Source organism: Schistocerca americana, chromosome 9 (genome assembly GCF_021461395.2).
Source record: "Schistocerca americana isolate TAMUIC-IGC-003095 chromosome 9, iqSchAmer2.1, whole genome shotgun sequence".
Lineage (NCBI taxonomy): Eukaryota > Metazoa > Arthropoda > Insecta > Orthoptera > Acrididae > Schistocerca > Schistocerca americana.
In genome coordinates this window covers 137,457,783-137,485,047 of record NC_060127.1, presented here as the reverse complement: position 1 = coordinate 137,485,047, position 27,265 = coordinate 137,457,783, and the positions used below count along the sequence as shown (strand labels likewise).

Genomic DNA, 27,265 nt, shown 5'->3' with positions numbered 1-27,265 from the left:
TTTGGCAGGTTATATTCTCTTACAGCGGGAAACGAAAAACATTCTCGTTTGCGAAAGCGCTATGGAACTGTCAGCAGCTTGTCCATCTAAATAACAGCGAATGTGTGCGAGTCACACGTACGTATACACATAACACAAACAACGTAGCAAAGTGAGAGAGAGAGAGAGAGAGAGAGAGAGAGATACAAACGAAATTCGCACTTCTGCAACTGGATCAATAGGCCGCGACGGTGGCGCTAGTCTGGTGGCGCGCGACGGAACTAGCGAAACGAGCCCGGCGCTCTCTCGGGCCGGCTGCTCAGTCGCCCCTGGGACTTGGACGCGCGCGGGTCGGCAGAGCAGGCGCGGGTTGGCGGAAGGCCGTCCCGTCCAGACAGTAAACAACACAGGTGTGCGAGAGGCGGCGGACACACGACGGAGGGGCGCACGCATAAGGCCTCCGCTGCCCGTAGCGGGAAGCCGTGATCCAGCCATGCGCGATATGGCGGGCAAAATGGCCGAGCTCAAGTTCGAAGCTCCGCTGGCACAGTTCGAGGAGAGCGAAGAGTGGCCCCAAACCACCGGCACGACGACCCTGTCGGACAACACGAGGCCGGGGGCCGATCCCGCGCCCGACGACAACTTCAACCCGGCCACCAATGGCGAGGGTGGCGGGACCACCACCCCTCCTGGAGAACAGCTGGACAACGACGCGGCCAACAAGCAGTTCCAGGAGCTGCAGCAGCAACAGCAGACGACGACCACCACCATCACAGCGGACCCGGCCAGCGTGTCCAGTGACACTTTCAACGAGATGTTCTCCGGGTCACTGGAGGACCTCGTCAACACGTTCGACGAGAAGATCACTCGCTGCTTTTGCAACTACGACGAGAGCGTCGAAAAGCTAGCCCCAGTGCAAGTTCGCAGCCAGGAAGAGATCATGAACGAGTGCCAGTAAGTACCCGCCGACACTATAGCTGCTTTGCTTCCCGCGTCTTAGCTATTATTGTTGTTGTTTCTGTGTTGGCTTCAGTGCAAGAACAGGTTTGATGCAACTCTGCACGCCACTTTATCTTATGCGTGCCTCTCCATCTCTGCATAACACTAGCAACCTACATCCATTTGAACATGTTTACTGTACTCGAGACTTGACTAGAATTATTACCCCCTCTCTCACACACACACACCCCTCCATTACCGAACTGCAATTCCTTGACACCTCCAGTGATCCTTTTTTTTTTTAGTCAAGTTGCGTGATAAATTCTTTTTCCCTTCATTCTCCGCCCTAGTTACTCAAGCCATACAACAAATCCTCAGCATTCTTTTGTAGCACATCATCTCAAAACTTTTCATTCTCTTCTTGTCTAAACTGACTATCATCCTCGTTGCACTTACATACGTGGCTACATTCAGGAAAAATATTTTCAGAAAAGACTTCCTGACACTAAATTTGTATTTGGTGTTAACGAAGTTCTCTTTTTCAGAAATGCTTTCCTCGACATTGCCCAACTGCATTTTTACCTTCACTAATACGACCATCATCAGTTATTTTTCTGCTCAAATAGCAAACCTCACTTTTAGTGGCTCATTTCGTAAATTAATTCCTTCAGCATTGTCTGATTGAATTCGACTACAGTCCAGTTTCTTTCTTTTACTTTTGTTGATATTTATCTTATAATCTCTCTTCAAGACAATCCACGGCTCTTCCAAGTCATTTGCCATCACTAATAGAATTACTGTTTCAGTGGCAATGTGGAAAGCTTTTTCTCTTCTCTGTGAACTTACGTTCTCTTCGCAAATATCTCTCTGGTTCCCTTTACTGCATATTAACATTTGGATAAGACTATAACTCGTGTTGTTTTTGTTGTTGTTGTTGTTGTTGTGTTGGTGGTCTTTAGTCTGAAGACTGGTTTGATGCAGCTCTCCACGCAACTCAGTCTGTTCAAGCCTCTCCACCTCTGCAGAACCACTGGCACATATATCCATTTGAATCAGCTTACTGTGGTCAAGATTTTCGACCTACAGAACACAAGATTCGTGTTTGAAACGGTGACGTCGTCACAGGGATGTAGCGATCGTAATAGTGTTGGTAACAATTATATGTTTTTGTCTCGATCGCAAAGTATTTTTCTTTGCAAACGACCCGTTTCAGTGTCTTATGCACTAACGTCAAATATAGAAAGAACAAACAGCAGACTGCTGCTAATGAGATTGCAGTGCACATTGACGTGTCATTCATTTCCAAACATGTTATACCTCATAGTGGTGCGCAAGGCATTGAAGCCTATCATATATTAATAAAATTCTTTATAACTGAGGCGTAAAACGTTTATATTTGTAACAGATTTGTTTTCCCCAGGGACATGTTTCCGAGTAGTCCCTGACCAGAGATCCGCTTGGGGATTATTTCACCTCCCTAATTCCTTACCCATGCGGATGCCGCCACCATTGGACCACACAGTAGACTTGCATGTACTCAGGAAATACAACGGCTGTGGTTTACCCATGCTTTCAGCCAATCACAGTATCAACATAGCAAGACTATGTTGGCCAGTGTTACAAGGCCAGATCTGTCAACTATCCAGTGTGTTGCTGCTCTTCAGCAACCATACATCAGCCTGTTCCCTACAGGTATCCCTTCCTGTAATGTGGTTACACCTATCGTACAGCTACAGGTATCACTGAGGCACGCAAGCCGCCCTACCTCTGCAATGTTCATTGTTTGTGACAGATGCGACACACGTAGAACAGGACAATAAGACCTAAAATAAATATTAACAAACTACGATGAAATTATGGCCTGTTTTAGAGGGGTCATTAATGTTACAGTTCCACCAGAGCTCTACATCCAGGAAACATAACCTCCCAACAGCTTTTATAGAGATCTTTATCAAGTCGTTGCAGTTACCTTTGATTTCTCCTACTGGGTAATGTGTTACTGTACAGCCTATTATTTGCTCCATATATACTGGTTTATGTGCAGTTTAATTCTATCCAACCAGAAACGGATGCTTTGCGTTTTGCACGGGGTTGAGATGGTTTCAGATTTCCTTTGGCAGTTCCACACCAGTTGGCGATATGGCTAGCCAGTCTAACTTTCAGGCCTCGTCCCGGATACAGTTTCAAGATCACTATAAAGCACCCTTCTCAGTGGCAAGGCTGTGATCAAGACAGTAGAGATGAGTGTTTTAGATTGAAGCCTGATATGTGTTAGGTGAGAAAGAACTTTGTTGCTTGGAGAGTTTGTAGAGACTGGCCTGTTACACATCGCTAACTGTCTGTTTCTGTCTGAGCTTTAATGGTGCAACATTAACGAGACACGCTAAAATCTGCACCACTTCCCTGTCTTCATGTCTTACTAATACAGTGGCGCTTCAGCTCAGACAACGACAACAAGCAGTAGCGTGAGAATGAAGTAAGATGTGGAACAGCTTAGTACATCAGTGACTTAGAGCTGCCAGAAACTAGCATATATTTCCTCAATAACTCTTTGCCACTGCAAAACCGTAAACACAGCTCCCTTGTCTTAAATCACTGACAACGTCTCGGAGAAACAACATACTGTTCATCTATTAACTTTAAAATACTGATACCCAGCAGTTTGAAAATCTCGTCAGAAGGTCATTTTTGTATGATAATATCAACAATAGGTGCGTAGTACGTATACTTATTCAATCTTACCAGACTAATGTGGTGCATCGTGATTAAAAACATGCATAAGAAAGGTAGTATACACGTGTTGTGACGTGTGCCATCAAAAATAGATCGGACTTACGCCCTGACGCAAACATAGCTACGGTACAATACGAAGACTCGTAAACCATTAAAAAAACGTTCAGTGTCCTGGCATTTAACCGTCACTGAATGACAAGCAGATGATACTCTTCGCAGATGATGCAGTTATCTACACTCCTGGAAATGGAAAAAAGAACACATTGACACCGGTGTGTCAGACCCACCATACTTGCTCCGGACACTGCGAGAGGGCTGTACAAGCAATGATCACACGCACGGCACAGCGGACACACCAGGAACCGCGGTGTTGGCCGTCGAATGGCGCTAGCTGCGCAGCATTTGTGCACCGCCGCCGTCAGTGTCAGCCAGTTTGTTGTGGCATACGGAGCTCCATCGCAGTCTTTAACACTGGTAGCATGCCGCGACAGCGTGGACGTGAACCGTATGTGCAGTTGACGGACTTTGAGCGAGGGCGTATAGTGGGCATGCGGGAGGCCGGGTGGACGTACCGCCTAATTGCTCAACACGTGGGGCGTGAGATCTCCACAGTACATCGATGTTGTCGCCAGTGGTCGGCGGAAGGTGCACGTGCCCGTCGACCTGGGACCGGACCGCAGCGACGCACGGATGCACGCCAAGACCGTAGGATCCTACGCAGTGCCGTAGGGGACCGCACCGCCACTTCCCAGCAAATTAGGGACGCTGTTGCTCTTGGGGTATCGGCGAGGACCATTCGCAACCGTCTCCATGAAGCTGGGCTACGGTCCCGCACACCGTTAGGCCGTCTCCCGCTCACGCCCCAACATCGTGCAGCCCGCCTCCAGTGGTGTCGCGACAGGCGTGAATGGAGGGACGAATGGAGACGTGTCGTCTTCAGCGATGAGAGTCGCTTCTGCCTTGGTGCCAATGATGGTCGTATGCGTGTTTGGCGCCGTGCAGGTGAGCGCCACAATCAGGACTGCATACGACCGAGGCACACAGGGCCAACACCCAGCATCATGGTGTGGGGAGCGATCTCCTACACTGGCCGTACACCACTGGTGATCGTCGAGGGGACACTGAATAGTGCACGGTACATCCAAACCGTCATCGAACCCATGGTTCTACCATTCCTAGACCGGCAAGGGAACTTGCTGTTCCAACAGGACAATGCACGTCCGCATGTATCCCGTGCCACCCAACGTGCTCTAGAAGGTGTAAGGGAACTACCCTGGCCAGCAAGATCTCCGGATCTGTCCCCCATTGAGCATGTTTGGGACTGGATGAAGCGTCGTCTCACGCGGTCTGCACGTCCAGCACGAACGCTGGTCCAACTGAGGCGCCAGGTGGAAATGGCATGGCAAGCCGTTCCACAGGACTACATCCAGCATCTCTACGATCGTCTCCATGGGAGAATAGCAGCCTGCATTGCTGCGAAAGGTGGATATACACTGTACTAGTGCCGACATTGTGCATGCTCTGTTGCCTGTGTCTATGTGCGTGTGGTTCTGTCAGTGTGATCATGTGATGTATCTGACCCCAGGAATGTGTCAGTAAAGTTTCCCCTTCCTGGGACAATGAATTCACGGTGTTCTTATTTCAATTTCCAGGAGTGTATAACAAAGTACTATCTGAAAACAAAGCTGCACAAATATCTCGCCAGATCTTGAAAAGATTACAGAGTGATGCTAAAGAATGGCAATTTTTTTGGAGTATTCAGGGATGTAAAATTCTGCACTTTACAAAACGAAAAAAGTTATATCCAATGAGTAAATCAGCCAGTCTCGACTGGAATCAACAGACTCGCGTACAAACACCTAGGTGCAACAATGTCTGTAGGGATTTGAAGTGGAACGATGACAAAGGCTCGGACATAGGAAAAGCAATTGGCAGACTTGGTTTCATTGGTAGAATACCAAGGAAGTGTAGTCAGTGGGTACAATAAATTTCTTACAAATCAGTTGTGCATTACATCTCACGTGAGCAGTACTCTGATGTAGATGTAGATGTGGAGAGCGACCCATGGAACACCACGACATGGCTGTCGAGATCGTCACCGAACCCCCACCACATTTCACTCTCGAGTCGCAAACTCGGTCGGAAGCTGGAAACAATGTGCAGAAAAACTTGTCCAACAAAATGACTTTCGCCCATTGGCACATAGGCCAGGTTCTTATGACTCCAGCACCATGCTGTTAACGGCATTTGCACCACTGATGGGTGATTTTGGAATTTCAGCTTTCCCTGCAGTTCCCCGCTTCTGAAGCTCACATTGAATTGTTTTGGTGCTGGCAGGCTTTGTGAGTTCGACACACAGTCCTGCAATGACTTTTGCAGCTGTCGTCGTCGTATTTGTCATCAGAGTCCTCTTCAGTGACCGTCTGTCGCTATAATTCAACTACTTTCGTCCGCATTGTGAATGAGCGGATAACGTTTATCCGCTTCCCCTGTATACGGTGTAAATCTTCGATGTCGTGCCTCTTGAAACACCATACACTCCGACTTCCTTGGTTGCGGAAGCATCCACCGAATGAACGTTAACAACCTGCCCACGTTCGAATTCACTCAGCTCCGACTCACAACTACACAGAACACACTACTGACCACAACTGAGACTCGCTACATGTTGCGTTCATTGCACAGCTGCCGTTTTGGTCAAATACAACGGCGCTAATGTGGCTGGCATCTGCATTTATGTTCAAGAAGGTCTTTCTCGCGGGGTTTTCTTATTTTTGTCCAAACCCTGCAAGTGCGAATAGACAGAAAATACTTTTTCTAGGTTATATTAAACCTTAAAATGCCGCAAGATGTTCCAACTTTACGGAAAAATACAGGGTGTCCGAAAAGTCTTTCCCTGATTACATAAATTGATAACTCAGGCTAGAAATAAGATACAAATATGAAACTGGTGTCTAATTGTTTAAAAACTATCAGAGTTTTTTTCACACATCAGTAAACTTCCACATGAGCACCCTTGGTAGTACGTATCACATCTAGGCGATATTCAATTTCTGTCCACGCATTAGCCAACATCACTGGAGGGATCGATTCAACGACTGTGGTTATCCGTTGCCGCAGGGTTTCAATATCTCGTACACGTGTTCGGTAGAGCTAGTCCTTCACATAACCACATAAAAAGAAGTCTAATGGGGTCATTTCAGGAGAGCGTGGAGGCCAAACCGTTGGCCCATCACGACCAATCCATCGCCCAGGAAAGGTCATATCGAGATAGGCACGGACGTCCAAACCCCAATGAGGCGGTGCACCGTCTTGCTGAAACAAGACATCGGGGTGATACTGAAGCAGCTGAAGAACAGCATACAGTTGCAACATGTCCAGATACACTGCAGATGTGATGGTAGCCTCGATAATTCGATCGTGCAATAGCGCGCACCAAACATTCATCTTTGGACTGCCTCTGGTGTACGCCAAGACCTTGACAGGGGGTTGTGAACCCCAAATGCGCACATTATGGCGATTCACTACTCCACTGACAAAGAAGGTCGCTTCGTCGGAAAAGGCAATTCGTCTGAGACAACCATCATCGTCCTCAATACGTGATATCATTTCGACCGCAAAGTCATATCGACGTGTACTGTCGTTGGGCAACAAGGCCTGAACGATTTGCACTTTGTATGCACGAAACAATAAACGTTTGTGTAAAATGTCACGGAGAGAGCTTTTTGGCATCTGTAATTCACGTGAGGCCCTGCGGACCGATTTCTTCGGACTTGGCAGAAAAGACTGCCTTACAGCTTCCACCCTGTCTGCTGAGGTTCTTGGTCGACCAGACCTCGGAAGGTCAGCAACTGATCCTGTGTCCTTGAACTTCTCATACCAGGCTTTAATGCTCTTGACATCAGGTGGATTCCTTCCAAATGTTGTCTGGAAGTGTCTCTGCACTGTGGTTGGTGATAGTGTCTCAAGGTTGCTCCTGATTGGTTAACATGGCTTCTTGGGCACTGCACCTCATCCACTAATTACGTTCTGCGAACCTAAAACAGAAAAAAACTTTGATAGTTGTAAACAACTCGACACAAGTTTCGTATTTGAATCTTGCTTCTAGCCTGAGTTATCAATTTATGTAATCAGGGAAAGTCTTTTCGGACACCCTGTAGTGTAAGCTATACGAAAAGACAGGTAATACACAATATGCATAAGAACCAAGAGGCACAGTAACAATGGCAGACGAAGAAGTAAGTGCTCGGTAAGTGTGTAAGACGCGGATACAGCCTTTGTACCTAACTGTTCAATCGGTTCATCCAAGAAGGAACGACTGATATATAAGATAGGTTCAGCAGTGTGATTAAAAGTCAGGATAAGGAATATCAACGATAAGGTTCGCTGATGACGAGGTGTCCTCACTGGAAGCGAGAGACAATTACAGGACGTACTGAACGAAATAAACAGTGTACTGAGCGCGTAGTATGGGCTGAGAATAAAGCAAAGAAAGACGAAAGTGATGAGCAGAGCCAGAAATGACAATAATGATAAAATTTCGGACCACGAAATCGACGAACTGCTGGAACTCTGCTACCTTAGAAGCACATCATGTGCAAAAGGAGGAGGATGTAAAAAGTTGACTAGCACAGGCAAACAAGGACAACCCAGAGCAAAATAAGTCTACTAGTATCAAACATCTTCCTTAATTTCAAGAAGGGATTTCTGAGCATATAGAACTGCAGCACAGAGTTGTATGGAAGTGAGTCATGGGTTACGGGAAAACTGGAGGATCGAAGTTTCTGAGATGTGCTACAGAAGCACCGCTGTTCTGACCTCAAACAGGACAGTCGGGACCGACCGACCGCCGTGCCACCCATCAGGGAATGACGTTACTTGGATGCAGTGATCTGTGGTCAGCACATCGCTCTGCCCAGCGTTGACGGGTTAGCAGACGCGGAGCCGCTACTGCGCTGGCAGCAAGTAGCTCCTCAATTCGCACCACGATACTGAGCGGGGTCCGTTCCATTCCACCCACCAAGGAAAAATCCTTGGCTGTAATGGAAATCGAATCCGGGTCTTCCGCATGGCACCTGCACTGTCCGCTCGTCTACAGAGATGGGCGGTGATATACGAAGCTTGTTCAGAAAGCAAGTGTGCTGTGATCATAACACACGGTTGCTTTTTGTTTTTTTGAAGGTTGTCAACACAGAGTGGTACAAATGGGGGGGGGGGGGGGGGAAGGGGGAAATCCCCTGACCAGTGCAAGCGCAGGAACACGGCAGTACGTGAACTCACGTTGTAGCGTCCAGTTTCGTGAAAAGACGTCGGTAAGCAAGCCCGCCCATTGCGAGCCATGTGCTGTCATCCGCTTCCTACTCGCGGAACGTATAACACCAACCTAATTTTTTTTTTTTTTTTTTTTTTTTTTTTGCGAATCAAAACAGTTTATGACAAAAGTGTTTTGAACTGGTAGAGCGTGTTTAAGTGTTGTAGGGAGTTTAGTGGAGGCAGAGAAATGTTCGAGACGAACAGAGGCGTGGAAGACCTTCCTTTTTGTCTGATGATTTGGTGAAAAAATCGAGGAAACCGTGAAGACCTCCGACTGACAGTGTATGGAATTTCTGCGATGTTTCCACATCTGTCTTCTATGAGACGCAAAGAAACGCTGGGCTTTAAGAGACAATGTGTAAGATGGGTCCCAAAACAGCTGAAAGAGCAGCTCAAGAAATATCGGATCAATAGCGCCAGCCGGCCGGAGTGACCGAGCGGTTCTAAGCGCTTCAGTCTGGAACCGCGCGACTGCTACGGTTGCAGGTTCGAATCCTGCCTCGGGCATGGATGTGTGTGATGTCCTTAGGTGAGTTCTAGGGGACTAATGACCGCAGAAGTTAAGTCCCATAGTGCTCAGAGCCATCTGAACCATTTTTGAACAATAGCGCCCTCCAGTTTCTTGAGCAGCTTGAATTTGAAGGTAAGAATTTTCTGAGCTCTGTTGTGACTAAAGATGAAATGTAGGTGGCTGATTACAGGCCTGAGAGAAAAAGACACTCGTCAGGGTGGCGTCACAGCAATTATCCATCTGCTAAAAAATTCAAAACCGCAATGTCAGCCAGAAAATTACGGCCTCTGTGTTTAAGGACTGAAAGCGGAATATTCGGACGAATTTCTGCCTCAGGAGGAGACTGTGAATCCACCACGATATTTTGAGACCCTAAAAACACTCAAAAGGAGCATTCAAAACAAAAGGAGGGGAATGCTGACGAGAGGAATATTCTTGTTACACGACAACAGCGTCAGCCACCCAGGCGCTCTTGAACACATTTTGTTGGGATGTTTTGAATCACTCCTCGTATTCCCCTGACTTGGCGAGTTCAGATGTCATCTTTTCACTTCCGTGAAAGCACACGTAAATGAAGTTAGATTTTCAACCGACGAGCAGGTGCAGAAAGAGGTCGTGGAAGGACGGAAGTAACTGTAGAGACAGTTCTTTGAGGAATGCATAAAGAAGTTTGCGGCACGTCTCGCCACATCCATTGAACATGACGGCGGTTCTGTGGAAAAATAGTCAACAAGTGTATCAACAACATCCCGTGATATTTTTTTCAAATACACTTTTTTTAAAAAAGAATATGAAAATTTAGTACGCTACTTTCTAAGCATGCCTCGTATAAGGATGTCGAAATTACGCGGACTGATAAGATGTGAGGATATTCTGCACATAACCAGCGAAGAAAGGAGCGTATGGGAAACATTGATAAGAACAAAGGACTGGGGAATAGGACATGTATTGAGGAGGGAGCATACTATTTTAAAGATACACCAAATCAACAATTTTGAAGATACGGCAATGAAGTTTTGTACCATGCCTTACATGAAATTAACACTTTTACTGTTAACTATTTTGGAGTATATACATTTAACTTTTTCATTGAATTTAAAAAATTTTCTTTCAAAAAATAGTATATACATTTTTCTCGGCAACTATTCGAGACATCTCTACAAAATTTTCTCTGTTTGATCTCTTTGCGTATAGTAAACTTCTCGCATGAGGGTTTTTTAATATATCGAACAGGAGACTTTTAATATTTTTGTATTATAATTCTGTAAGTATAATATAAAATTTATGCAACATTCCAAGCACTTTGGTACATACGTCACTCTGCACTCAGAATTTCAAAATTTACTCTTGCGACAAGATTTATGGGGTTTATTGAAATAAGTGTACAAAGTCTCGTAATTCTAGCCTTCATAGATTCTGAGGAAAAGGTGCATGAACTTTAACACACGTAATTTTCAGGAAATGAAATTTAAAAATCAAGCTAACGTTTTCTCTTATTCACCTCAATCAGGATGCTCCAGATTTGTACTCAGGGTCCTCTTTCCTTTCTAGGCTTATCTTCTGGTTTCTTGTTTCCTGCCCTCATTCCTTTACCAGGTCTTCAACTGACTTTTCAGTTGCAGAAAGATGCTGTAAATCTTTTTTCTCAAGATTCCTTGAATGAAATTTCCTAGCTTACAGCCCATTCTCCCTAATATATCCTGCATGCGTTTTCATCACTAAATACGAGAACTGCATCATAAGTTGCATCTGTGGCAGATGAAAATGTGGTTTTGGGCATCGTTTCGCTGTGAGTCAGAAGCACGGAGGTACGGAACGGAGTCACAGATAATGTATAAAACCAAAGGGTATATACCACAGCCTTCTAGAAGTATCCCGGGAGAGATTGCTTGAAACTAATCCACGGAATCTTTGTTCATCGAGCTAATATTGAAGTGTTGCTTCGAAAAGTGGGCGTGACAGAAAGGTTACGTCATATATTTATTTTTGAAGCACCTCATCACTGAAGCTTCGTGAACTTATTGTCCACGAGTTCTACTAATAAATAAAAAATAAATTGAAAATTGACATTTTCGTTCAGTTTCATAAACGTCTCACGTTAAGACAGCAGACAATACTATTCACGATACAAGAGGGAGCTGCAGAGGGTAAAAACTGTTGGGGAAGACGGAGGTTAGAATACACCCAGCAAGTAATTGACGATGTAAGTGGCAAGTGGTACCCTGAAGTGACGAGGTTGGCACGGGAGAGGAATTCGTGCCAGGTCGCATCAAACCAGTCAGATGACTGATAAGCCCCAAAAAGAAAATTCAAACTTTATGGCAACCCGTCAGAGACGCTGTGTTACATTGATCATGTAAAGAGAGCTGCCATTCATTACAGCAAGAGAAAAATGAGCGAAAGGATTAGGAAGAATATGGAATGGTACTACGAAGCCGTGTTCTCTCTGCCACTCACCGTGCGTGTCTTACAGAGTTCAGATACAGCTGTAGATGGGATCACGTGACTCGCCATCATTCAGTGTCCTTCCGGAAGGCGTAATCGGACGCTTAGGTGGCATAAGAAGTGGCGGAGGCGAGAAACTTCTGTTGGGAAGAATACCCGCTTTCAGCCATTCGATGAATAATGTCCGTTGGCCGAGATGTCGCTGTGAATAATTCATGCCCGTCTCCCTGCGGAGGCCTGCGAAATATTTGCTATGCATGAGCCGCGCGCTGTTTCGGACAAGAAAAAGAGCGAGTCTTTTAAGGACCCCTCTCGCCACTAATAAAGTTGTCATTTCCACAACACAAGCAAACTGTGCAATGCCACGACGATATTTTTGATACTCATCTAATGCATATTATTAATGAAGGTTAATTCTTACAAAGAAGAAAACAGCAAACAGCCGCTATTAATACTGCTATTTATTTAGGCAAATAACGCCGTTACCGGTTTCGAACGGGCAAGTTCATCATCAGACGGCTGTTCACATGATTTTTCAAGATACACTTTACATTATCGTCCGTTTTCGATTTTTATTATTCCACTGTGGCGAAGTATTTTTGGTGTGTTGTTGCCGTCGATAATGTAAAGTGTACCTTGAAAATCATGTGAACAGCCGTCTGATGATGAACTTGCCAGTTCGAAACCGGTAACGGCGCTATTTGCCTAAATAAATAGCAGTATTAATAGTGGCTGGTCGCTGTTTCCTTCTCTGTAAGAATTAACCTACATTAACTGTACACAGCCAAGGTCTCACCATGTCAGTTTTAGACAAAATAGCATATTATTGTTCCATAAAAACACGGGAGAACTGCCGGATATCAGTATCGTCCTGCCACGATATTTCGGCGCAGTCTTCTGGCCATCTTCAGGTGAGTGCCACATCACATCTAGCATATTATTAATTTTTGAAATAATGTCTCGAAGAGAATAACAGAATATAATACTTCGGTTTGCTGCAGAATCCTCGAACGTATTCTCAGTTCGAATGTAATAACCTTTCTTGAGACCGAAAACCTTATGTCCACGAATCTACATGGTTTCAGAAAACATCGCTCATGTGAAACTCAGCTTGCCCTTTCCTTACATGATATACCGCGAACTATAGATGAAGGACAACAGGTAGATTCCAGATTTCCAAAAAGCGTTTGACACCGTGTCTCACTGCAGGCTGTTAAGGATGGAACAGACATATCGAGTAGAGTCACAGATTTTGAGTGGCTCGAAGAACGTCTGTTGTTCTCTGTGATTTGGCGGACGGGTTGGCAGCAGTCTACGGTTGTTTGCTGATGATGCCGTGGTGTACGGGAGGGATCATGGCTCTGAGCACCATGGGACTCAACTGCTGAGGTCATCAGTCCCCTAGAACTTAGAACTACGTAAACCTAAGGACAACACAAACATCCATGCCCGAGGCAGGATTCGAACCTGTGACCGTAGCGGTCTTGCGGTTCTAGACTGCAGCGCCTTTAACCGCACGGCCACTTCGGCCGGCGGAGGGATCATCATTGAGTGACTGTAGAAGTAGATGACTTAGACAAAATTGCTAGTTGGTGTGGTCAGTGGCAACTAGCTCTAAATGTAGAAAAATGTTCCTTAATGCGGTTGAGTAGGAGAAACAAACCCGTAGTTTTCGGATACAGCATTAGTAGTAGCCGGCTTGACAGAGTCCGTCGTTTAAATATCTGTGCGTAACGTTACAAAGCGACACGAAATGGAACGAGAATGTAACGGCTGTGGTAGGAAAAGCGGATGGTCGATTCGGTTTATTGGCAGAATCCTAGGAAAGCGGGTTTTTTTTTTTTTTTTTTTTTTTTTTTTTTTTTTAAAGGAGACTGCATATGGAACGCTAGAGCGACCTATTCTTGAGCACTGTTCGAATGTTTGGGATCCATACCAAGTAGAATTAAAGGAAGATATCGAAGCAGTTGAGAGGCGGGCTGCTAGATTTGCTGACGGTAGGTTCGAACAACACGTATGTGTTGCGGAGATGCGGAACTGCGCGACTGCTACGGTCGCAGGTTCGAATCCTGCCTCGGGCATGGATGTGTGTGATGTCCTTAGGTTAGTTAGGTTTAAGTAGTTCTAAGTTCTAGGGGACTGATGAGCACAGATGTTAAGTCCCATAGTGCTCAGAGCCATTTTTTTTCTTGCGGAGATGCTTCAGGAACTCAAACTTCCGCGGAGGAAAGGCGACGTTCTTCTGAGAAACACGAGAAACGTTAGAGAACCGGCATTTGAAGCTGACGATTTTACTGCCGCCAACATACATTGCGCAGGACCACGAAGATAAGATGCAAGAAAGAAGGCCTAATACGGAGGCATACAGAAAGTCGTTTTTCCTTCGTTCTATTTGCGAGAGGAACAGGAAAGGAAATGACTAGTTGTTGTACAGGGTACCCTCCGCCACACACCGTAAGGTGGATTGCAGAGTATCGATATAGATGTAGAAGCCACTTCTAAACAGCTTCCTACACTTTGGACTGCACTATTAATATCAGTTCTTTCCTTTATATTTTATTTAAAACACAATTATTACAGAATAATTGCATACCTCCTTGGTAATACGAGGGATGATTAACGAAAATGAAGATTGAAGATTGATTTTTTTTTTTCACAAATGTTTATTACTCCGTTTCAATGTTTGCACGAGCTTCTTCAGAGTACTCCCTTCCTATGTGAATGCACTTTTTATATCTTCTCTGCCAGTCCTCGAACACATGGTGCAGGCCATTCTTTGTCAGGTGCTTAAGAATCTCTTCACTTTTCTTCAGCACTGTCTCGGAGTTCTCAAATCAAATGCCCCCAAAATTTTGCCTTTAGTGATAAAAATTAAAAAATAAATCGCAGACTGCAAGATCGACACTATAAGACGGATGCGGTACACATGTAACGTCGAATTGAGTCAGAAAAGGCATGACATGATTTGTAACGTGAGGCCGTGCATTGTCATGATGAAGTGGCCACCCAGTCCGAGAAAGTTCTGGTCATTACCCTGTATTGGGGAGGGGGGGGGGGGGGAGAGATGGATGCTGGCAACACACACATATAAAATGTGTGTGAACTGTTTATTTTACGTTATTCCATGCATTTATTTACAGACTTCCGTTCTTTCTGCAAAGGTTCAATCGATTTGAAGAATTCTCTACAGTTAAAACTAAAATTCACAGCCACTTACAGTTCTGCTTTTATAAGCTCCTTTTTACGTTCGTCGCGCATCTTTGTCCACTTCTCGTTCATTAGGGGAAAAACTATTTCTGCTTCAGAATCTGAACCAAGAATGCTTAATACAAACCAACCTACTTTCAACAAATTTGGAAGCTGAACGTTTTTGGCTATCCAGTACACAAAACGTTTACCCACCTTTGTGACTTTTACTAATCAGAGCCTTGGCTGCCACAAACGTTTCCATTATACTAAGATCAGAGCGTTCTTTACATTAGAAAAATCTAAAAGAAGCAAGAAAGAGAAAGTGTTAAATAAATATCCAAATAAATATCTTTCATTGCCCTCAGAATTATTAAAAATATCCTGTTGGATCACACGGCCGGTTTCAGGCTCTTATACGCCCATCTTCAGGTGTCGTACTGAAATAGCAAGAGATGGGAGATGATTTTTACACGCAGCAATACACATAAAAAACCAAACATTTCATAGAAAGGTTTTTAGTTTTCTGTGTGCATTGCTGCGGGTGAAAATCATGTTCCGTCTCTTGCTATTTCAGTACGACACCTGAAGATGGGCGTACAAGTATAAGAGCACGAAACCGGTCGTGTAACAATAAAGAAAAAGAACTTTACAACTGTAGCGGTATTTTCAACCTCTGGCATTGAAAATATCTTTAGAGATTTGAGACATTCGTTACTACTTTTCATGTAATGATTTTGTCAACTGTTAATGCCAAAAAAAGTCATCTAGTTGTTTCATGTAGCATTTCACTCCATTGCACGTCTACAAATTCAAAAAAGGTATTTAGAACTTCCCTTCGTTTTGCAGAAATGGAAAAGTGACTATACGATTTTAGGACAAAATTTTCGAGATCAACTTCTAGGATATCACAGGCACGTATTGTGCAAAATGCAGGACTCGGTACCTGACAAAAACAAGCTTTGGAATTTTCCGGGAAATGCAACCTGTACGGGGCCAGAACAATCGGAACTTCCCGCGGAAATCGACTCATTTGGAAACATTATCCGGACCAGCAACCAGAGGAACCAGCGACTTACGACAGACAACAAGTTAAACTTTTCGTTTTGATGCACTCCCGAGTCCCGTTGTTCCTTAATGTAGACTGTTAAGACACTGACCGAAAACGACAATTTGCAATTTATTTTTTTATTTGTTAGTAGAATTCGTGTGCAATAAGTTCGCAAAGTTTCAATGGTGAAATCACATCCGAAATGCTTGAAAAATAATTAAATACGTGACGTGATCTCCGTGCCACGCCCACTTTTTGAAGCAATACTTCGGTACTAGCTCGGTGAACGACGATTCGGTTAATTACTTTCCAGCAGGATACATGCAGAAGGCTCTTTGGCTTTATAGATCATCTGTGACTGTGTTCGGTATCTTAAAAACAATAAGAAACCAGCTGTTTTATTTATGAAGAAGCAATTCTTATTTTTCCTTATGCTGCTAACGGATATTTAAGGAAGTTTTTGATTCTTGTATTGTATGATGCGAACGCAGGGAAGCTGAAGATATTAGAGAGAATGGGCCTTAAGTTATGAAATTTCACTCAAGACATCTTTAGAAAAAAAGATTTACAGCGCCTCTCTGCAGCTGAAAAGTCAGTTGAAGACCTGGTAAAGGAAAGAAGACAGAAAAAAAGAAACCAGGAGAGAAGTCTGAAGGGAAAGAAGATCCTGAGTACAAATCTCGGGCCTTCGGAAGAGTTAATATAAAAAAAGTTTGGTTGATTTTTAAATTGCATTTCCTGAAAATTGTTTTTTAAGTTTATTTACAGCTTTCTCAGTACTTTGTTCACTTATTTATATAAACCCAATAAATGTTGTATCAAGAATAAACTTTTAATTTCTGAGATCAGCTGAGATATGGGGCAAAGCACTTGGAGTGTTGCATGAATTTCTACATCTACATCTACATGGATACTCTACAACCCACGTTTAAGTGCCTGGCAGAGAGTTCATCGAACCACCTTCACAATTCTCTATTATTCCAATCTCGTATAGCGCGCGGAAACAATGAACACCTTATCTTTTCGTACGAGCTCTGATTTCCCTTAGTTTATCGTGGTGATCGTTCCTCCCTATGTAGGTCGGTGTCAACAAAATATTTTCGCATTCGGAGGAGAAAGTTGGTGATTGGAATTTCGTGAGTAGATTCCGTCGCAACGAAAAACGCCTTTCTTTTAACAATTTCCAGCCCAAATCCTATATCATTTCTGTGACACTCTCTCCCATATTTCGCGATAATACAAGACGTGCTGCCTTTCTTTGGACTTTTTATATGTACTCCGCCAGTCCTATCTGGTAAGGATCCCACACCGAGCAGCAGTATTCTAAAAGAGGACGGACAAGCGTAATGTAGGCAGTCTCCTTAGTAGGTATGTTACGTTTTCTAAGTGCCCTGCCAATAAAACACAGTCTTTGGTTCGCCTTCCCCACAACATTTTCTATGTGTTACTTCCAATTTAAGTTGTTCGTAATTGTAATACGTAGGTATTTAGTTGATTGATAATTTCATATTATACTCACAGAATTATAATCACAAATTATTAAAATCCTCCTATTCGACATATTCAAAACCCGGACAAGAGAAACTTGCTGTATGCAAAGAGATTGTTGTTGTTGTTGTTGTTGTGGTCTTCAGTCTTGAGACTGGTTTGATGCAACTTTCCATGCAACCCTATCCTGTGCAAGCTTCTTCATCTCCCAGTACTTACTGCAACCTACATCCTTCAGAATCTGCTTAGTGTATTCATCTCTTGGTCTGTCTCTACCATTTTTACCCTCCACGCTGCCTTACAATGCTAAATTTGCGATCCCTTGATGCCTCAGAACATGTTCTACCAACCGGTCTCCTTCCCCCTTAAGACCTGTGAAATCGGATGACGCTTTTTGAAAGGCAGTGTATTTTCGTCTAGAGTTTGTTACACGAGATCATAAGGAACACGGCGTTTTGATCACTGCTCTCCCCAAACACGGCTGCAGTGACTTCAGGGACGGTGCAGCAGGGTCAGAAGTGCCAAAACAGAGCTGCTGCCGCGGCGTTTGTTGACGGCTGACCCACGGGTTGCCGTGTCCGACATCAAAAGACTGTTTGTGGCGCCAAGGCGGAGATATGACAGGTGTCCGCTCTCCGTTTACGAGTAGCGGCGAGACAAAGGCCGCCAGTGCTTCTCGCCGACGACAGATCGGGCCAAGCAAAAGGGCGGCAGCAAAGGCGCCGAGAAATTGTGCAGCCATCCACAAGCCGGCATCTCAGTGCGACTCAAGGATAGAGGCACCGTGTGAGGAAAGTTTATACTGAGGGTGTAACCAGAAAGCACGCGTCGCTTGGTAATACACTGAAGCGCCAAATAGGCAAGTCGATAGGCATGCATATTCAAATACAGAGATACGTAAGCAGGCAGAATACGGCGCTGCGGTCGGCAACGCCTATGTAAGGCAAGTGCCTGGCGCAGTTGTTAGATCGGTTACCGCTGCTACAATGGCAAGTTATCAAGATGTGAGTGAGTTTGAACGTGGTGTTATAGTCGGTGCACGAGCGATAGGACACAGCATCTCCGACGTAGCGATGATGTGGGGATTTTCCAGTACGACCATTTCTCGAGTGTGCCGTGAATATCAGGAACCCGGTAAAACATCAAATCTCCGACATCGCTGCGGCCGAGAAAAGATCCTGCAAGAACGGGACCAACGACGACTGAAAAGAATCGTTCAACGTGACAGAAGTGCAACCCTTCCGCAAATTGCTACAGATTTCAATGCTGAGCCATCAGCAAGTCTCAGCGTGCGAATCACTCAACGAAACATCATCGATATGGGCTTTCCCAGCCTAAGGCCCACTCGTGTACCCATGACGACTGCACGACACAAAGCTTTATTCCTCGCCTGGACCCGTCAACACCGACATTGAACTGTTGATGACTGGAAACACGTTACCTGGTCGGACGAGTCTCGTTTCAAATTGTATCGAGCGGATGGACGTGTACGGGTATGGAGACTGTGATGTCACCGCCAGACACCACACTTGCTAGGTGGTAGCCTTTAAATAGGCCGCGGTCCATTAGTATACGTCGGACCCACGTGTCGCCACTATCAGTGATTGCAGACCGAGCGCCGCCACACGGCAGGTCTAGTCTAGAGAGACCCCCTAGCACTCTCCCAGTTGTACAGCCGACTTTGCTAGCGATGGTTCACTGACTACATACGCTCCCATGTGCAGAGACAACTGTTTGGCATAGCCTTCAGCTACGTCATTTGCTACGACCTAGCAAGGCGCCATATTCAGTTACTTCAAGAATGTATTCTGAACAGATAGTATTGTGAATCATTCTAATTCCTTGTCATGTTCCAGACCTCACGTCAGTACTTCCCTCCTTACGCCAGCCTGCGTGACCTAAAACGCGTGCATTTCGGCCTCCTCTAGTAACACGGTGGTGGCTCTTCTCCCAACACAACAGAGACAACCTCGTGAATCCACGGGCCCTTCACGTCATCAGGAGAGTTCAAGCTGGTGGAGGCTCTGTAATGGTGTGAGCCGTGCGCAGTTGCAGTGATATGGGACCCCTGATCCGTCTAGATACGACCCTGACAGGAGACACGTACGTAAGCATCCTGTCTGATCTCCTGCATCCATTCAGACCCATTGTGCATTCCGACGGGCAATTCCAGCAGGACAATGCGCCACCCCATACGTCCAGAATTGCTACAGAGTGGCTCGAGGAACACTCTTCTGAGTGTAAACATTTCTGCTCGTCACCAAACTCCCCAGACGTGAACATTATTGGGCATATCTGGGATTCCTTGCAAAGTGCTGTTCAGAAGAGATCTCCACCCCATCCTACTCTTATGGATTTATGAACAGCCCTGCAGGATACAAGGTGTCAGTTCCCTCCAGCAATACTTCAGACATTATTTAAGTCCATGCCATGTCGTGTTGCGGCACGTCTGCGTACTTGTGGGGGGCCTATACGATATTAGGCAGGTGTACCAGTTTCTTGGCTCTTCAGTGTAAAAACAAGAGTAGAGACACGGGAAAACTATTTATCGAGTAAAAAATCAAATCTTAAACTATCACTCCACATAGCTTCCACTGATTTCGCACGTAGCTGTCACAGCGCGCCACAACTTCTTGTGTGCCTTGCACGTAGAAAGTTACTGCCTGTGTTGTCAACCGTGTGACCTCATCATAGTCTAATTACTTATCGTGGTAAGATCAGGGCCGCCAGGTGCTCGCTTACATCCAACCACACATTTTGCATAATGTACGAGGGCGTGTTGAAAAGTAATGCCTCCTAATTTTGTATGTGAAAACTCAAGGGTCTCCGGAAAGCCCTATCTTTCCAATGTTAGAATAGCGCTTATAAATTACAGGTCACAAAATATTTGAACTAGGAAGTTGAAATTTTGAGATGTTATTTCCTAGAGTATTGGCTACAACTTAACACAGGGATTTTTAAAAATTTGAATTCAGTTGTTAGAAATTAGTTTTTTCTATTGTAATAAAAATTAACTACTTTTTGTGCCATTTGTTGTTTATAAATTCTACAGTATACACGTATTTGCAAAACACGCTGTGTTAAATTGCGCAGAAGGAACTGTGGCACATTTCCTGAAAATTTGAAGCAAATTGTGGTAGATCCTCAGAAAACATGAAATTAGTATGAAAAATAAAACTTCTGCGAATCGAGCGACAAAGTTTGAATTAGTGCATTCCACATACATCGTCTGCAAATTAGTCCTGCAGCTTCCTCTTTGTCCTTGTCATCAGCCCGCAGACGTTCCTTGTCTAAAGCAGCATCGTTCGTGCCATGTTGAAAACTATCTTCATTCTCATATTTCGAAATACATTGCACCTTCACAACGCTGCCATCAATGAAAGTAGCAACAGCATTGTACACACCAAAGTGAAGTGTTTCTGTTCCAACAAACACGGCCTTGGGAATTCTTTTTCAACAGTTGAAGTGCCGCTAAGTCTCTGAAAATAGGGTTTATCACCTCCATTACCGCATCAGGCAGACTATGTTTATGAGTGTACACTTCATGAGCACAACATCTGACAGCAGTTTAACAGAGCCACAGTGGGTCACGACAATGCAGACTATATTTCTAAAATATTTTTGAAAACGGTTGTAGTCTTCTGAACTGAATAAACTATATGTTGAAAGGGGAAAGTGTAGATTTTTTTAAAATGCAAAAAAGTAAAATTTGAACAATTCATGATTTTTGAACGTTTCTGGATCACCTTAAAGCTTTTTAAATAAAACAAACGTTATTAACAATGTACATCTTTATTCTTCGTGTCTACATATTTATTTCTCAACGTATACATCTGACGAGGAACACGTTATTCCCAACGAGAGACCAATTTGTTTATAGAAGTAGATGACTTAGACAAAATTGCTAGTTGGTGTGGTCAGTGGCAACTAGCTCTAAATGTAGAAAAATGTTCCTTAATGCGGTTGAGTAGGAGAAACAAACCCGTAGTTTTCGGATACAGCATTAGTAGTTGCCGGCTTGACAGAGTCCGTCGTTTAAATATCTGTGCGTAACGTTACAAAGCGACATGAAATGGAACGAGAATGTAACGGCTGTGGTAGGAAAAGCGGATGGTCGATTCGGTTTATTGGCAGAATCCTAGGAAAGCGCGTTTTTTTTTTTTTTTTTTTTGTAAAGGAGACTGCATATGGGACGCTAGAGCGACCTATTCTTGAGCACTGTTCGAATGTTTGGGATCCATACCAGGTAGAATTAAAGGAAGATATCGAAGCAGTTGAGAGGCGGGCTGCTAGATTTGCTGACGGTAGGTTCGAACAACACGTATGTGTTGCGGAGATGCCGACCGCGGTGATCTAGCGGTTCCAGGCGCTCAGCCCGGAACTGCGCGACTGCTACGGTCGCAGGTTCGAATCATGCCTCGGGCATGGATGTGTGTGATGTCCTTAGGTTAGTTAGGTTTAAGTAGTTCTAAGTTCTAGGGGACTGATGACCACAGCTGTTAAGTCCCATAGTGCTCAGAGCCATTTGAACCATTTTTGTAACTATGAATTACCTAACTTCAGTCAAATTAATTAAAGAATAACGTCAGCTTTGCTAATAAAGAATAACGTCAGCTTTGGTAATAAATACAGCCACTTATTATGACAGGCCACCAGCACTTAATAGAGTATAGTAAACCAGAGCAAGTATATTCATGTCGCAGTTAGATGTAGCAGTCAGATGGCGATCCAGTAACAGTAAAAAAGGTAAGGAACAGTTTTGGATTATTGCAGATAACGACTGAGGGCAACGACGACGGCACATTCTACGTTTCGTCGAAATAATGAGAAAAATCACTTTTAATAAGCAGCAATTAAATTTGTATGCGAAGATTGAGAAAGAGAAAAAATTTCAAAGGGAAGATTTCATTTGTTATTATTAAGCAAGAGATAGAAATGCTAAGAAAAGGTTACTTAGGTTATTGTAAGAGGGAAGGTTATCACTAACAATAGAGGTATAGAGGAGACGGGAAGATTTCAATTGTCAATGGCGATGTGCTTAGCATTCAAAGTACATAACAACCCCAAATTAATAGGCTGATCGAAACTGTCATCTAATTAGATAATTATACGACTGTTACTGGCAAACGTCTTTGGCATCTGCTAAGAAAAAAATGGTTCAAATGGCTCTGAGCACTAGGGGACTCAACTGCTGAGGTCATTAGTCCCCTAGAACTTAGAACTAATTAAACCTAACTAACCTAAGGACATCACAAACATCCATGCCCGAGGCAGGATTCGAACCTCTGACCGTAGCGGTCTTGCGGTTCCAGACTGCAGCGCCTTTAACCGCACGGCCACTTCGGCCGGCATCTGCTAAGAAACCAGCAACCGAGCGAGACAGCGCTGTGGTTAGCACGCTGGACTCGCATTGGGCAGGACGATGGTTCACACCCGAGTCCAGCCATCCACCTTTGGCTTTTCGTGATTCCACTAAACAGCTTGAGGCAAGTGCCGCGATTGTTCCTTTGGAAGAGCACGGCCGATTTCCTTTTCCGTCCTTCCCTGATCCGGGCTTGTGCTCCGTCTCTAATGACCTCGCTGTCGACGGGACGTTAAACACTTCTCTCCTCCTAAGAAAGCAGTACTGGTACGCAAGATGCCACTAGTAACGGGCATGCGCTCGGTACCAATCTGCCAGTAAATAAACAAGGAAAAGTAATCTCTGTTGTGCAGCTTACGTAAATGTATATGTAACACATCTTAGAAATAGTTTTGGGCCCTTATTGTTTCTTATAACCGTTCCCTTTCACGTATGCACTTCTAAACAGAGTTGTCATTCATTACGCCAAGCCCTAAAACTGTTCAAGTCTTTCTGTAGTTAGCCTGCTTACGACCGTCCAACGCCTGTGCTTTCCTCCGGGCAGCCGCATTGTCAGTGCTTGATAAAACATTTACGTGTACTGAGAGATGTTCCCAGTATGGTGAGTGAGAGGCCTTGGAAGCGAGAAGCTGCCGAGTTGCGCAGAGATACCTCCCCCTCCCCTCCTGTTGTGCTGCAGCCGGCTGCCAGTGGCTGCAGTGCGTGGGAGTCGGCCAACTGGGTCACGACACTGCGACTTGGCTCGGGATTCGCACAGCGCAACACTTACACTCTCAGGACACGGGATCTGTGGTCCAGTACGCGCGAGGTCACTCATCCGCGGGGGCGGTAGGTCAGGTCCCCTTCCGGATCTCCGTAAATTATCGGTGGTTTCCCAAAGTCGCTTTAGGCGAATGCTGGGAACGTTCCTCGGGAAAGCACACGGCCGATTTCGTTGCACATCCTTCCCCCCAATCCAAGGTTGTTCTCCGTCTGTAATGACGTTCCCTACTCTTTTTCCTTTCCGGCCAATAATTTCCCTGCAACATTTCATTCACTATCGTTTCTATTGCAGAATCTCCGTTGCGCTTAATAGTAGAACTGCCATCCTGAGCAGAGAACAGTGCAACTTGAGCGATCACTTACGTACGGCTGGAGTAGGAGCGGATCCAGTATTGAACCCTGCGGAACGCCATTCGTACTTTACCACCGCTCAGAAGAAAATTCGTGGTGACAACTGCATTTGTTCGTCGTGAAAGGAACGCTACAACCTAATCTTCCCTCTCTTTTACGTCCGTGGTCTCATCTCAGAAGAGAAATACTGGTTGCTGTAGCTCTCTCAACGAAATATCACCATTACAACCACTCTGTGCGATTGCACTTCACAAAATTAGCAGAAATTACCACCTGGATAGCGCTTCCTCCTAATAAGTGTTCTCTTTCGCGCCATCAGTCTCATGACTGGTCTGGTGCGGCCAGCCACGTCTTTCTCTCTTGTGCCAATCTCTCACCTTCAGAGAAACAGTTGGGTCCAACGTGCTCAGTTATTTGTTAGATGACCCATATTTGCCAATTCTCCCAATTTAGGCGGAAAACTCACGCCTTCCACTTCTTCTCCCACCTCCCGATTATTCCATATTTCTCCCGATGTTTAGCTGAGTATCGACAAGCGTAATACATTTGTTTTGAAAACCCACAGTTTGTTTTTTTCGCTTATTAGTCAATCTTCATCGATGTACGTATCAAATTCTATAGAAATCAGGAACGTGTATGTCCATTGTTATTTTTCCTTATTCTCGCACTTTCTGTAGAATGTAAACCAGTATTTCTCAGTCGAAACAGATCACGACTTGTGTTTGTGTATTGTCATTGCGATTAAGTGAAGTCGCTTGTTTTTCAGCGCTTTTACAATAGATACAGATCTTCAGAGCGGATGATTAAGAGTGTTATTTTGTTACCTCAACCCCTGAAAGGCTTTACTGTATTTTGTGTAAGCGGTTATTAGGAGTGTATCTTATTCGTCATACTCGCAGTATTTTGATTCGGTGTTTTCTTTCTCATTATGGTACAGTTTCCTTACATTATCGAGTCTAGAAAAGCTCCGTCGTCCCCGTTTTGTATTTTTGGCCATCTGACATTCATATACCACATGGTGGAAAAAACTATGTTTCAAAACATGTACCAACTGCAATCCTATGGAGGCCACTTTGAATATCTTTTGTGACATGGATGCGATGCAGCTCTGTACAGTGTCCCTGGACGATTCGTTGTCGTTGCGTGCACACCGTCCATTTCCGGACACATGTTCATAGGGCCTTTTTTCCTCTATTTGCAGTCAGGAACTTTGGGACGTGGTGGGGAAGACATCAGTAGTCTCGAGATAATATTGAAAATGAGCCGCAGTCTCTGGTCATTTGTACCTCCCGCTTTTGAAAAGTGAATCTCCCGATTTTTGGTCTTTGAAAGTTTGCCTGTATGTAGATGTATTCCAGACTATGTCTTCCCATACAGTTTCTACCCCTGCCTCAAGAACCACCGAAGTCGTCCGCTGGTGTCTCAACACATGTGCTGCCATCCTCCCCACCCCCACCCCCACCCCTTATCAGTGTATATGCTGTGGTGTACGAGAAGGTGTCGTCGTTGAGTGACTGTAGGATGATATAAGATGACTTGGACAGGATTTGTGATTGGTGTAAAGAATGGCAGCTAACTCTAAATAAAGTTACATGTAAATTAATGCAGATGAATAGGAAAAAGAATCCCGTAATGTTTGAATACATTACTAGTGTAGAGCTTGACACAGTTACGTCGATTAAATATTTGGGCGTAACATTGCAGAGCGATATGAAGTGGGACAAGCATGTAATGGCAGTCGTGGGGAACGAGGATGGTCGTCTTCTGTTCATTTGCAGAATTTTGGGAAGATGTGGTTCATCTGGAAAGGAGATCGCTTATAAAACACTAATACGACCTATTCTTGAGTACTGCTCGAGCGTTTGGGATCCCTATCAGATCGGACTGAGGGAGGATATAGAAGCAACTCAGAGGCCCGCTGCTAGATTTGTTACTGGTAGGTTTGATCATCACGCGAGTGTTACGGAAATGCTTCAGGAACTCGGGTGGGAGTCTCTGGAGGAAAGGAGGCGTTCTTTTCGTGAATCGCTACTAAGGAAATTTAGAGAAACAGCATTTGAGGCTGACTGCAGTACAATTTTACTGCAGCCAACTTATATTTCGCGGAAAGACCACAAAGATAATATAAGAGAGATTACGGCTCATACAGAGGCATACAGGCAGTTACTTTTCCCTCGTTCTGTTTGGGAGTGGAACAGGGAGAGAAGATGCTAGTTGTGGTACGAGGTACCCTCCGCCACGCACCGTATGGTGGATTGCGGAATATGTTTGTAGATGTAGATGTTTTCCGTACACTGTTTCACAGAGGAAGACCGCACTGCAGTTCCTTCTCTAAATCCTCGCACAAACGAAAAAATGGCTGATATCGAAATAAGTGTCCAAGGAATAGAAAAGCAACTGTAATCACTCAACAGAGGAAAGTCCACTGGACCTGACGGGATACCAATTCGATTCAACACAGAGTACGCGAAAGAGCTTGCCCCCCTTCTAACAGCCGTCTACCGCAAGTCTCTAGAGGAACGGAAGGTTCCAAATGATTGGAAAAGAGCACAGGTAGTCCCAGGCTTCAAGAAGGGTCGTCGAGCAGAAGCGCTAAACTATAGACCTATATCTCTGACGTCGATCTGTTGTAGAATTTTAGAACATGTTTTTTGCTCGTGTATTATGTCGTTTCTGGAAACCCAGAATCTACTCTGTAGGAATCAACATGGATTCCGGAAACAGCGATCGTGTGAGTCCCAACTCGCTTTATTTGCTCATGAGACCCAGAAAATATTAGATACAGGCTCCCAGGTAGATGCTATTTTCCTTGACTTCCGGAAGGCGTTCGATACAGTTCTGCATTGTCGCCTGATAAACAAAGTAAGAGCCTACAGAACATCAGACCAGCTATGTGGCTGGATTGAATAGTTTTTAGCAAACAGAACTCAGCATGTTGTTCTCAATGGAGAGACGTCTACAGACGTTAAAGTAACCTCGGGCGTGCCACAGGGGAATGTTATGCGACCATTGCTTTTCACAATATATATAAATGACCTATTAGATAGTCTCGGAAGTTCCACACGGCATTTCGCGGATGATGCTGTAGTATACAGAGAAGATGCAGCACTAGAAAATTGCAGCGAAATGCAGGAGGATCTGCAGC

At 44.6% G+C, this 27,265-nt stretch overlaps 1 protein-coding gene across 1 annotated transcript in view; it reads left to right on the top strand.

The window, feature by feature from the left end:
- Positions 1–307: 307 nt before the first annotated feature.
- LOC124550919 (fasciculation and elongation protein zeta-2) overlaps positions 308–27,265 on the top strand; it is a 451,515-nt gene continuing 424,557 nt past the window's right edge. The window contains exon 1 of the mRNA XM_047125716.1: positions 308–933. Coding sequence (XP_046981672.1) covers positions 473–933 — 461 coding nt within the window. The 5' untranslated portion in view covers positions 308–472. The remainder of the gene's footprint in view (positions 934–27,265) is intronic.